At 51.8% G+C, this 13,228-nt stretch overlaps 1 protein-coding gene across 1 annotated transcript in view; it reads right to left on the bottom strand.

Annotated features, from left to right (window-relative positions):
* The window catches only part of DOCK6 (dedicator of cytokinesis 6), a 110,392-nt gene extending 106,692 nt beyond the window's left edge, over positions 1–3,700 (bottom strand). Inside the window, 2 exon segments of the mRNA XM_015405378.1 lie at positions 2,029–2,052; positions 3,618–3,700. Of these exon segments, the coding sequence (XP_015260864.1) occupies positions 2,029–2,052; positions 3,618–3,700 (107 nt within the window).
* Between the last annotated feature and the right edge of the window lie 9,528 nt (positions 3,701–13,228).

Here is a 13,228-nt window from a genome sequence, read left to right as displayed (position 1 = left end):
CCCCCTTCTGCTCACCTCCCCAACCCACCCCCTCCCAACACCCCCCCAATGCAGGCCACATGGCCTATATAAGAGGCCAGCAGGAGCAAACACACAGCACAACTGTGCCAAGGGAGAATCGTGTCCGCCTCCTCCCAGGGAAGAAGAAGAGGAAGAGGAGGAGATTGGATTTATGCCCTGCGGCTGACAACCTCCTTCCCCTTCCCCCTCCCCACAACAGACACCCTGTGAGCAATGCTCCCTCTAAGCTGCGGAGTCCTGTGAGCAAAAATTCTACTTTGTGAGCTACTGGCATGAAAGTTGTGAGCGAGGGATTTGGCTGCTGCATCAATTAGTCTGCTCTTCTGGAGCCATCCTCCCTGAGCTCAGGCGAAAATGTGTGAGCCGGAGGCTAAAAAACTGTGAGATACCTCACACCGACTCAGCTTAGAGGGAACACTGCCTGTGAGGTACTAGGCGGGGCTGAGAGAGCTCTTGAGAGGACTGCCCATGAAAGAACAGCTCTGAGAGAACTACGGCTTGCCCAAGGTCATCCAGCAGCTGCAAGTGGAGGAGTGGGGAATCAAACCCGGTTCTCCCAGATTAGAGTCCTAACCACGACACAAACTGACCTCGTGCCCCATATTTGTTTCTTTAAAGTATCTATAAGCCCACCTCTCTCCTGAGCAATCAGGGACCAAGGCAGGTAATAATAAAAGTAGAAACAAATTGCAGACATGAAGCCATGAAAGCGAGGGTCCCCCCCCCCATGCCGGGTCCACAGACACCTTGCTTGCCCAACCCCCTGCCAAGTGTTCTCCGGAAGCAGGCGGGGCTTCTGACCGCCCAGGCTTCTGACTGGCCACTGGAGATTCTAGTCCAACCCCCTGCGCCCAGTGCAGGACCAGCCTAAAGCATCCCTGACACATATTCATCCAGCCTCTTCCTCAAAGCTGTCAGTGAAGGGGAGCTCACCACCACCACCTCCCTGGGCAGCTGGTTCCACCTCTGAACCACTCTGTGACCGTGAAAAAGTTCTTCCTAATATCCAGCCAAGCCGTTGCTTTGGGTCCTCTCCTCTGCCGCCAACCCTACAAATGACGGCCCTTCGAATATTTAAAGAGAGCCATCCTGTCCCCCCTCAGTCTCCTCTTCTCCAAACTAAACATTCCCAAGTAGTCCCTCAGCCTTTCCTCGCAGGGCTCAGTCTCCAGACCCCTGATCGTCCTCCTTGTGCAGTAATCTAACCTCAGATAGACAGAAGCAGGGCCTGCTCTGTTTTACAAGGGTCCGTTGTCTCCATGCTGATGCAAATTAAGCACGCACACACACACACCCCGCTTTTAACAAGTGCCCTGCAAAGTCTTAAGCTTTCACAAGCAATGCCACGTCAGGTCGCCCCAGACTCCCAGCTTCCTACGGAATTGTTACTCAGCCTCTCCACCGTCGCCTTCTTCCCACTTCACCTCTCCCCCTGGCTTCTATTCCATCCTCCAGGCCTCCCGTCTATAACCCCGGGTCCTCTAGGAGCTGCCAACGGGGACAGAGACTCCCTCATCAGAAGACAGGCATCTGGGGCACGCGTGGCAGCGGCATCCTGCCACCTCAGGCTTCCTGCTGGGCATGCCGTTGGAGGCATGGGGCTCCCCTGGGCCCTCAGGAGCCCCTGGCTGGGTCACGGTTCTCTGCCTCGTCATCCCCTCGCCTGCTGGGTGGAAAAGGCCTGTGTGGGCCGGCAGTGGCTGCTTGGGCACCACCGCTCTGGAGCAAGGCCACCGTCCAGTTCCACCAGGCAGGGACCGAAAGGGTGCGCTTCCAAGGGGGTGCTCTGCGGCCCTGCCCACGAAACAAAGGCTCTGCTCAGACAGCTGAGAGGCGTCAGGGCGTGCCAGGCACAAGCGGGCAGGGAAAGCAGAAGGAGAAACGAGGGGACTCCATCCCCTGCGTGTGCTTCTTCGCAACAAGCGGGCCTCAGAGGATGGAGCGGCACTGCCCGGGGCTGGAGGGTGGGGCTCCCCGCCAGTTTGGAAAACCAGCTGCATGGCTGGCCGAGAGATCAGCCGAGACAAGGCTCTGCGAGTCTGGCTGCCACGGGGCTCCTTTTATTCCGTTTCCTTTCTGGTCAGCCCACTTTGCTCGTTGAGACCGTAAAGTGGATCACGGCTAAAAGCAATACGGCGAGAGCTAAAAGCACCACACAGGGCCGGCAGAATCCGGCTGTGCACTCATGCAGCTGAGAAGCAGTGCAACCAGAGCTCCTGAGCAGTCAGAGGAATGTGGCCCCTGTGGCAAAATGGATTAAGGAACTCCCTCGTGTGTGTGTGTGTGGGGGTGTCCTTCCTGCTCCCAGCGTGGTTCGGCTTCTGGAGCGGCAGGCTGTTGGTTGGTGACATGCCGTGTTTTCCCTGCCCTTTAACTCACAGCCTGTGGATTCCGTCTCGTGGGTCCTCCCAGGTCCAAAGGCAAGGGACAAACAAGCTGGGTCCTCCTGGACTCAGCGTTCCCTCTAAGGTGAGTGAGTGCGAGCCAGCTCACAGTCGTTTAGCCTCCGGCTCACACATTTCTGCCTTCGCTCAGGGAGGAGGGCTCCAGAGCAAACTAATTCATGCAGTAGCCAGATCGCCCGCTCACAACTTTAAAGAACTGAAGAGCCGAGTCAAAAAAAGAAACACCAATCACCACCGGGTGCCGGTAGGCAGTCCCATCCCCGCACAAAATGTGGCCCTAGTTAGGGAGTAATGTGATTAGCACCTTCTATGCAAACCGCCCAGAGACCTCCAATGGGGGTTAGGGCGGTATAAGAAATCGAAGATATAAATAAATAAATAAATAATGCCAGGAGCTCACAAAGTAGAATTTTGGCTCACAAGAGCCCACAGCTTAGAGGGAGCCTTGGTCCCGGTCCCCCAATGTGCCAACTTCCCTGTGTTTTAGGAAAGTGAGGCAGGCCCTTGCCCAGGCAGGGGGGCTTGTGGTGGCCAGGTGCTTCCCACCTGGGAACCGCCACCCCCCCCCCCGAGAAGAACCGGCAAGCTCCCCGCCTCCCTGAGGGGCAGCCCTTGTGCCAAGGAGAGAAGTCAACGGTGCTCTTTCGGCTGATGGTAATGGCACATGTGGCTCTGCGCCAGTCAAGGACGCAGTGCCGCTGCTGTTCTCGAGGCAGCTTTTAGGCATATAAGCCTCCCTCCCCCCCCACACACACGCACGCAGATCAAACTGCACACGTGCCCAAAGGGGAGGAACCACGCTTCCCCACTCAGTCCTCTCTTCCCTCTGCCAACCGCAGCAGCAGCAGCGGCACCACCACCTGGGCACCTCTCTGGGGAAACCCTTTCCTCACAGCCAGTGTTCCCTCTCAGCTGAGTGAGTGTGAGCTAGCTTACAGATTTCTAGCCTCCAGCTCACACACTTTTGTCTCAGTTCAGGAAGGACGGCTCCAGAGCAAGCTAATTGATGCAGTAGCCAAATCGCTTGCTTGCGACTTTCATGCCAGGAGCTCACCAAGTAGAATTTCTGCTCACAAGACTCCACAGATTAGAGGGAGCATTGCTCACGGCTGCTCTTCCCGCACACAGTCCACCTCCTCCGCGTTTCTGCTGCACCTTGCCCTCCTCAGTCTCACAGCCAGCAGAGTTTACAGGGCCAGAAAGCTTCTCCCCGAAGGCTGGGGCACCCGGGGGCCTCTGGCACTGAAGACGCTCTCCAAGAGAATCCCACCCATGTGGGGAAACCGTCCTGGGGACTCTCAGGAGTCCAGAGGCAAGGCCTGGAGACCCCAGGTGACCCTGATCTCATCCCATCGACTCTGGCAACCACTCGGATGGGAGACCTCCAAGGAATACCAGCAGTCGGGAGGACAGGGGCAGGCCTTACTCGCCCGCCTCTCTGAATACCCTCCAAGGGCCAGTAGGGGTCAGTCACCAGGGGTCACCATGACTTCCAGGGGTGCACACACGCACACGTGCACAGATGAAAAATACCAAAAATATACCCCCAAAAAAGGCCACAATCACCACAATCACAATCCTCACTGTGCCTCGGCAAGGTCTCTGAGGGGAGGGGGGACTTTGCACCTAAGCACCCAACTCTGTGTGCATTAAGTGCTGGCAAGGCGCTGCTTCCAGTGCCTGGTGACCAGTGTTCCCTCTAAGCTGAGTGAGTGTGAGCCAGCTCACGGTTTTTCAGCCTCCAGCTCGCACACTTTTGCCTTCGCTCGGGAAGAAGGATGGCTCCAGAGCAAGCTAACTGATGCAGCAGCCCAATGGCTCACTCACAGCTTCAATGCCAGTAGTAGCTCACAAAGTAGAACTTTTGCTCAAAAGACTCCACAGCTTAAAGGGAGCCCTGCCGGTGACCCTGTCTCCAGAGGCTTCCGAGCCGGCAGCGTAAGCCAAGTGCAAAGACCATCTGTGGGGGAGGCAGAGAGCCCTCCAGAGGGGAGCCTCCCCCTCCACTCAACCAAGCATCCCCAGCGGGGCCCCTCTGCAAGGCAGCCATGGCCAGTGGGGTCACACGTCACCTTTGCCCACTGGAGGGGGACACCTGTCCCGGAAAAACCAAGAATACCCATATGCCCTACCAGGGCTTTTTTTGTACAAAAAGCCCAGCAGGAACTCATTAGCATAATAGGCCACACCCAACAGCAGGAAACTCATTAGCATATTAGGCCACACCCCTGATGCAGCTCATTAGCATATTAGGCCACACACCCCAGAAGTGTGGTCATCCAGCCACACCCACCTTTTGCTTCTTATTCTGTTTACCTTGTTTGTTGTCAAAACCCAGGGCTTTTTTGGTAGCAGGAACTCCTTTGCATGTTAGGCCACACACCCCTAACGTAGCCAATCCTCATGAGTTTCTGCTGTCGGGTGTGGCCTATTATGCTAATGGTGCCCTGAACCTGTACAGCTACGCAGGTCTCAGAGATAGCGCAGAGCGCCAATGTACCTAAGCGATTATGATTGTACATAGTGTTTTTGCTTAGGGGGGAGGGATTTGTTATGTATTGAGATGTATATAACTGCCTTGTGAACTGTGCCATTGAGATGCCATGTTAAGCTTCGCCCTGGGCTAGGATCCTAATGTAACCAATAGGAGCCCTAGCCCAGAATATGTTTGCCAATCACCGTGCAGAGCGGGATCGCTTGTGATTGGTCCTTATTGCTTCAACCTCATAGGTTGCTTTATTGTACAGTGGGTGTGGCTACATTAGCCGGGAATGTTTAAATACAGAGCAGCCAGTGTATGTATTGGTTCTGATGATGGGTTCTGGCTGGCGATCGTTGTACCGTGACGGAGAAGTAACTGAGCTGAAGAATAAACCGCATTCTTGCTGAAATCACTCTCCGACTCTTTGTTAAGCGCACGACTTAACACCTCCCACAGCAGCTGCTGCTCCCCAACGTCTGAGCCGGGGGAGGGGGGGAGCAGAATGTAATTCTTTAAAAGCCCAAAAGGCACGAGAGAAGCAGCCAACGCAACAGCCGAGGAGGCACAGAGACAGAGACGACCCGGCCTCCCCCCTGAAGTCCTCCGGTCCACTCGCTGTTGCCAGCCGGCCAGCCAGCTGAGGGACAACGGGAGGAGAGGGCGGCTGGAAACGGTGCCACATGGCTGGGGACACTGCCTTCCCTCTAAGCTGAGTCAGTGTGAGCCAGCTCACAGTCTTTTAGCCTCCGGCTCACACGTTTTTGTCTCCGCTGGGGAAGGAGGGCTCCAGAGCAAACTGATTTATCAGTAGCCAAACTGCTCACTCACAACTTCAATGCCAGTCACTCACAGAGTAGAATTTTTGCTCACAAGACTCCACAGCTTAGAGGGAGCATTGGTGGTGAGGCCTCGAGGTGTTGCGCTAGGATCTGGACAAAACCTCACGGGAAAACCCAAATCCCAGAGCATTACATCGATGGCACGCCAGGGGCATGAGGCCACCTCCGTCTTTGCTTCAAGAGACAACGGGCCAGCGGATCCTAGCCCGCACCAACCCAAGGGATAGGCTCCCGGCCGAGAGCCTATGGGACTCTCGGCCACTGTAAATAACCTATCACTGGTGTGTGTGTGTGTGGGGGGGGTGTTTCGGGTGTAGGGTTGATTGCACATATAAGCCGGCCTGCAAGCCGGTAACTTTGTCTTGTTCTACCCTGGAAATAAAGTATGAGAGCTGAAATCACTAGTAAGTCTCAGTACTTTCCAGCATTTGTGGACAGAAAGACGGGTCAGAGGGCAAGGCCTAGATCCCACTTCCCAGGAGGACCTGTTCTCAGGGACTGCCTCTTCCTGGACCACAGCGGTAATCCCCCCCCCCAGCCCCCAGGGACTCACTGGCAGGTTCCAAGGTTCCCACCAGGTGGCTCAACAGAGACGGCAGACCGTCCCCACCCTGTTCTCCTAACAGGATGAAAAGGAGCTTAGGACGAGGAGGAATGGGGGGAGGGGGATGAAACAGGAGGCTGAAAACAGGAGAGGGGGTAGGGGTCTCTGAGGAAGCAGGTCAAGCCCGGGTGTCTCCCTGCTGGGACTGGTCCAGGAAACAGCCCAACCCTCCCCGTGAGTTCAGGAAGTTGCTTTGTCCATGAAGCCATGCCCCACAATGCCCGCGTTCTTTGCCAGAAAGAGAACCCTGTGAGGAGGGCGGTGGAGCAGCACCCGATGCCAGGGGGCAGGAAGTGTTCAAAGGCTGCCAAGAGTCACTCAGAACTCTGCCCACCCCTGCAGGGAGGACTAAAAGACAATGTCTCGGTGGATATTTACAACACTACTGCAGCTAAGGGCATCTCTCCTTATATATAATTGAATAGTGGGTGCCAAAGTTCTAATTCTAAAATGCACTCCCTTAGTGTATGGCTGATGGCACTGCTCCTCAGCATATATCGCCACCAATCAGAAGGCAAAGCCCGGGTCCCGCCCACACCACAACTGCTGCGACAACCTGGTCTTTTGCATATGGAAGCTGATTGGACTTCAGTCCATTCCACACCTCAAACTCCCCCCCCCCCCTGCAAGGCAGTTGGAATGTCAGTTGCATATGGAACCTGCTGTATTCTGGTGGTGTGCAGGTCCCAGATTCATGTTTTAAAAGCAGACTGACACTGTTTGCCCAAAGCCAGAGCACTCTCCCAGAGCCTCTTTCTAGATTCCGTTGTATTTATTTCCACAATGGGCCTTATTTCTAGTCTGTATATAACTGTATAGGCTTCTTTAAAAAAACACCAGCTCATTTAAAGACAACGAGGTTTAGAATGAAATCTGAACTAAATGTAAACAGGCAGCCCATCGAGGAGGCTCCTATGAGTTTATCAAAGGCCGTCTTTCTTTGCAAAGAAGGAACTGTGAGGAAAATATCCCCACTGGTTGTCACAGAAATTATCTAATCCCTGCAATAAAATCAAACTGTAAATACACAGATTCAGGTGGGGGTGGCCGCGTGGGCCTGAAGCGGCAGAACAAAGTTCACGTCCAGAGACACTTTTAAGACCCACAACGTTTCTGGATGCAAGTTTCCGTGCGCACGAACACAAAAGCTGATATAGCCAGAATTACACTTTGTTCGTCTTAAAGGCGCCTCACTGGACTCAAACTTTGTTCTCTAAATATATCATTCTTAGCCAGGGGTCATTTCCTGCAGGAGCGCACAGGAGCAGAGCTCCGGCAGTAAAGAGCCCAGGGGGCGGGCACATGCAACAAGCCCCACCCCCTGCTCCCAGCAGCCCTCAGTCAGAGCAAGAAGCAGCCAGGTAAGCTGCAGAGCCCCCCCCAGCCCCCGCGGTCCAAAACAGTCCAGTGGCACCTTTAAGACCAAGTTTTATTCAGGCACAAGCTCTCCCTCCTCTGTGAGGGACAGATCTGCATGTCCATTCCCCCCCCCCCAATAGCTAGCCATCCAAAACAGTCCAGTGGAGCCTGAGCAGTGGGTGTTGCCTCCTGACACACTTCCGGTGATGTCAGGGGGTGTGGCATATGCAAATGAGTTATGCTAATGAGGTCCTGCACCTCTTTTTCTAGGAAATGACCCCTGTTCTTAGCCATCAGAGCACACAGCCGCTCACTGGCCACTGCAGGCAGGACACTGGTCTGCCCGTGAAGGGGCAGGTCTCAGGCCCTCCTTAACCTCCAGCCCAACCACAAACACTAGAGATCCTCAACAGTGCCCTATGAAGACCCCCTCTGCCCCAAATCGTGCCGGTATCAGTCATGGGCACGTTAAGAGCTACCAAGTCGCTTCCAACACGTTGTGACCAAGGCTCCCTCTAAGCTGTGGAGTCTTGCGAGCAAAAATTCTACCTTGTGAACTCCTGGCATTAAAGTTGTGAGCGAGCGATTGGGCTGCTGCATCAATTAGGTTGCTCTGGAGCCATCCTCCCTGAGCGAAGACAGAAATGTGTGAGCCGGAGGCTAAAAAACTGTGAGCTAGCTCACACTAAGGCAGCTTAGAGGTAACACTGATCCTGACCCTACGACTGCGTGGCCTCCGAAACGTCCTGTCATGTGGACAGTCTTGCTCAGGTCCTGCAAACAGAATCATATGTGAAGTTCCTTAATGTGAAGCTCTCCCGGGGGCTCGCCCTGCTTTGGGGGGGGGGCACTTGGCACTAAAACCAGGCTGTGGACCAGGGCAAGGCAGGGGCTCCAACGTCTGGGGTGCATGATTCAGGGCAGTCTAAAATTTAGTTTGGGGTGCCCTCACTTCCTTATTTGTGGCTGGATTGCAGAAGAATTCTGGACATGGAGCCGAGCGGCGGCTACGAGCATGGACGGGCATTCAAGAGGGAATTAGCTAAACATCAGGAGCAGAGATCCATCAGTAGCTATTAGCCACAAGGTGCAGATAGGAACTCACAGGCTGGGGCAGGTGATGCTCTGTATTCTTGGTGCCCCGGGGGGGGGGCAACAGTGGGAGGGCTTCTAGTGTCCTGACCCTGTGTCAGCGAGCTGCCATTTCTCTGGGACACGTCCCGTCCCTCTTCCTTCCCTCCCCCCCTTGTTATCCTCTTCTGGTATGCTGCTGTAACTGCCAAGTGTCTCCTGCAGGTGGACGTTGGAGTGTTATGTCTTCTTGCCTAGCTTAATTATATTTCCCGTGTGAACTCAACTTGTGTTTATGGTATTAGCTGTTGTGGTTCTCAGGCTACTTCGCGCCTTTTCTAATCAGCTCCCTTGCGAGGGAATTGTACCCATTGGGTTAACCAAGTTTGAAGTTCCTATATTACGTTGCCCCTGTGTATTGTCTTTATTCTGAACAATCTCTGTATGTTCATGATCAACCATGCTTTGGAAATAAATCTTACTTCTTTGGAACGTGGGTTTGTTATCCTGACTTGGGATCTGACAACTGGGTAAATACACCAAGTAAAAAGTATCGATCACTGATCTTCAGCAGGTTTTATCAGCCCGGGAGCAAAAGGGTGTTGTTAGCTCACTAATTAAAAAAAACTTTTTAGTTATAGTCTTTCTTCAGTTTCATTCCGGTTAAAGGTAGTAGTGACTTCTGAAAGCACACCTGAAATCTCCAGTGACCACGAACCTCCTCCCGGCCTGTGATGCTGCTGCTTTCTTAGCTGCTGCTGCTGCTCTTTGTTACAGCTTATCTCTGATGCTGGGTACCAGGGAGAGATAACCAGTGTGTCCACAGCGTGCCAGCAGTTAGAAGTCTTTTCTCGAGTTCTGCGTACCTCCCTGGCGACCATCTTAGACGGTGGAGAAGAAAACCTGGAGAAGAATCTGCCTGAATTTGCCGTAAGCATCGTCTGCTCTCTCTCTCTTTTCCCTTTTTTCCTTCCAAGGGTAGCAGGCCTGTTATATCTCAAATCAGTGTTACATCCCAAAGGTATCCGATATGGGAAGTGTGCGAACGGGTTTGCACGGATTGTGTTTATTTATTTAGAAGACGTATATGCTGCCTCTCTATTCCAGGCAATTTACAAAATAAAAAAATACAATAAAATTGAAAAAAAAACAATAACATAAGAGTTATCGATACTATACAAGGCATAAAAAATGATCCAGGGGCACTTAGATGCTTCCTCCTCCTCTGGGTGATTTCCTGGGATGCTTATAGAGGCTAGCTGTGTTGGTCTGTGGTAGAACAGCTGGATTCGAATCCAGCAGCATCTTAGAGACCAATAAGAGTTTCCGGGTATCTGACAAAGGGAGCCTTGAATCTCAAAAGCTTTATATCCTGAAAATCTTGTGGGGTCTCTAAGATGCGACTGGACCTGAACCCAGCTGTCCCTGGGATGCTGAATCTACTTGTCCAGGGTCCAGTAACCAGTTGTATCTCAGAACTCGCTGGTTGTCTCCAGTATCTGTCTCTTCCTCATCCATTGTCTACACATCCTGTTGTGTAGTGTGGCTGTCAAACTACCATGGAACAAAGTTTGAGTCCAGTGGTACACATTTAAGGCCAACAAAATTTAATTATGGGTATAAGCTTTCATGTGCATGCATACGTCTTCAGCTACCCAGAGTTCAACTTTGTTGGTCTTAAAGGCGACACTGGACTCAAACGTTGTTCTCTTGCTTCAGACCAATATGGCAGCCCACCTGAAACTGTGCCGTAGTTATCAAAAAAAATTACAAGTCTGGGGGCAGTAGGTATTTAACTACTTATTCCTTTCGTTGCCATTCAGCTGAATAAATAATTGTGCTGCTGGCTTCCTTTCCGTTTAGCTCCACCAATTCACTTGGCTGCTGTCCAGCAGTGATGCCAGCCTCCCCCTCCAGCATCCCTAAAACATCCTGCAAAAAAATCCCAGTGAGAAGGCAGAGAAAGCAACTCCTCCCCATGGAAAAAGGAGAAACTTCTCTTCTCAGCTGAGTTTTGTGCGATGCACAAATATTACCTGTGTGTGAAGGAATACCCTTATTATTGAGTGATGGGAATCCTGAAGTTATACTGGCAGTTGCAAAATTTATTTCAGTCCTTATGTCCCTTAAGCAATAGGTTTAAACAATTCCGCTGCTCCAGATCTGTGTCTCAAGGAGCTTCTACGGCATAGAGAAAAAGAAAGGATGTGTAAATAGCTTCTGGCTGATGTTGCCCCTGATACAAAAGTTCAGTGAGAGGAAACCCTTCTAATTTCTGCCATAGAGAATGAACAGGAAGGAATGGGGGGCGGGATTTGGGAAGGGCGTTTGCTTTTGCATGGAAGGCACAAGCAACTGCTTCTGCAAAAGCCCAGTGGTGGAAACTCCCTAATTTCCAACATGCAGTAGCTCATTGGTGGAAATTAGGATGGTTTTCTCTCCCTTCCCATGAGCTTTTGCAGAAGTTGCTGCTCGTGCCGTCCTTTCAAAGGTAAATGCCCTTCCCTTCCCAAATTCAATCCCCAGGGCTCACAAAGTTAGTTTTGGTGGCCACCAAACTGAATTGGGTGACTGAAGCTAAACCAGAATATATTGTTATATGCAGAGGATGGCCTTTTCTTGCTCTTTGCCAATTATAACGGAACACCAGAACCATGCTTGTAAAAATGAAGTGCCAAGCACCATGTCGGCATCGGCAGCCTAACAGCCCACTCTAGCCCAATCTCTTCAGAACTTGGAAGGTATCCAGGGGGCCAGCTGTGGTCAGCACTTGGACGGGAGACCACCCGGGATGACTGGGGCTCCTGTGCAGAGAAAGGCCATGGCAAAGCCACCCCTGCCCATCCCTCGCCTTGAAAGCCCCCTTGCTCCTGGGGTCACCACGAGCCTGTTGCAACTTGACGGCACGCAGTTATATCATTGCCAGGTTTGTTTTTGCTTTCATAGGACATCCTTTTGTTGCTTCTTCATGAGCACAACGTGTTGACATTACTGACCCATTCCAGAGTGGCTGATAGTCTGTCTCTTGGTTGCATTTGCAGAAAATGGTGTGCCACGGAGAACATACGTACCTCTTTGCCCAGGCAATGATGTCCATACTGGCCCAGGAAGAACAAGGTGGTTCTGCTGTGCGCAGGATTGCGCAAGAGGTTCAGCGGTTTGCTCACGAAAAGTAAAGTCTATATTCTTAATGTATACTTTGCTTCTATCTCTTCTGTTCTCTCCCTCCTTGGATTGCCTAATATAAAAGGTCACCCGCTCCATTCCACGCTTACAGTTCATTCTGGGGGATTATTAGAAACTTGAACCTACCCTGGAAATCAAGTCATTGGTAGAATATCAGAGCAGTATCAAGCCAACTTGCTCAGTATAAACCTGGCAAAATAAATCTTCCCAATCTTGGTGTGCCACAGGGTATGTCCAGGGAGCTTCTGAGCTCAAGGACCATCACCACATCCCATAGCAGTGCCCTAAAAGAAACAGAATGTTCTGTATCAGCCTTCAACAAGAGAACATACAAGGAGATGCATATTCAGTGGCTGTTCCACAACTACAGAATTGCGTTTTCCTTGGGGGGGGGGGATCACCCTTTTCAAGGTCAGAGCATTTTTCAGACATGATGTAAAACTTCTAGTTCAAGTTAGCCATTAAATAGGGTTTGCACAGGTCTGAGGCTTTTCCTTAACGTAACATATTCTTTATTTTTCTATGCTGTTTAACTTTCAAGCATCAGCATCCAGACCTGAAACGTTAGGATTGGAAATAATGTAGATCTATCCAGACATCCATCCTTTTGCAATAGCTGGGCTAGATTAACAGGACTGTCCTTGAAAATTCTGATGGTCCATAATATGGCAACCGCATTGTTAACTCGAGAGTGCATTATTAATTGGGTGGTGGAAAGTGCCATCAGGTTGCCAGCTTATAGCAAGCAAGAGAAGGCAAGAGATAAACAGAAGTTGTTTCCCACTGCATGCGTTTCCCCTCCATGTACTAACCGGCACTGACCCTGCTTAGTTTCCAAGATCAGGGCCATCCAGGTCAGGGCATGGAGGATATTTACCAATCTGCTGCTGGGCACGATTCAAGGTGCTGAGGCTTGGGGATACTGGTGCCTTCTGTACCTGTCAGGTCTTTGAGATCTATATATCCTGCACTGTGCAGGGAGTTGGACTAGATGACCCTGGAGGTCCCTTCTAACTCTGTGATTCTACCTGTTGAACCCCTTCCCACCACTGCCACCCTAAAAAGTAGGCTGTAACCAGGAGAAAGGCCTTTCAGGGGCTGAGTTCTGAATTACACCCTTCCCAGACAGTTTTGTGGGGCACTTAACCTGTTGTTGAAGAAAAGGTCATAGTATTTGCCTTTCACTTTTATGGAGTGTTTTACTCCTTGCTGCAGTGGCTCAAGTGGTTAAGACGCTGAACTGCAGGCTGTGGAAGGTCGG

This window comes from Gekko japonicus, unplaced genomic scaffold (assembly GCF_001447785.1).
Source record: "Gekko japonicus isolate JY-2015 unplaced genomic scaffold, Gekko_japonicus_V1.1 scaffold1211, whole genome shotgun sequence".
In the NCBI taxonomy this organism is placed as follows: domain Eukaryota; kingdom Metazoa; phylum Chordata; class Lepidosauria; order Squamata; family Gekkonidae; genus Gekko; species Gekko japonicus.
This window is presented reverse-complemented; position numbering and strand designations above follow the sequence as displayed.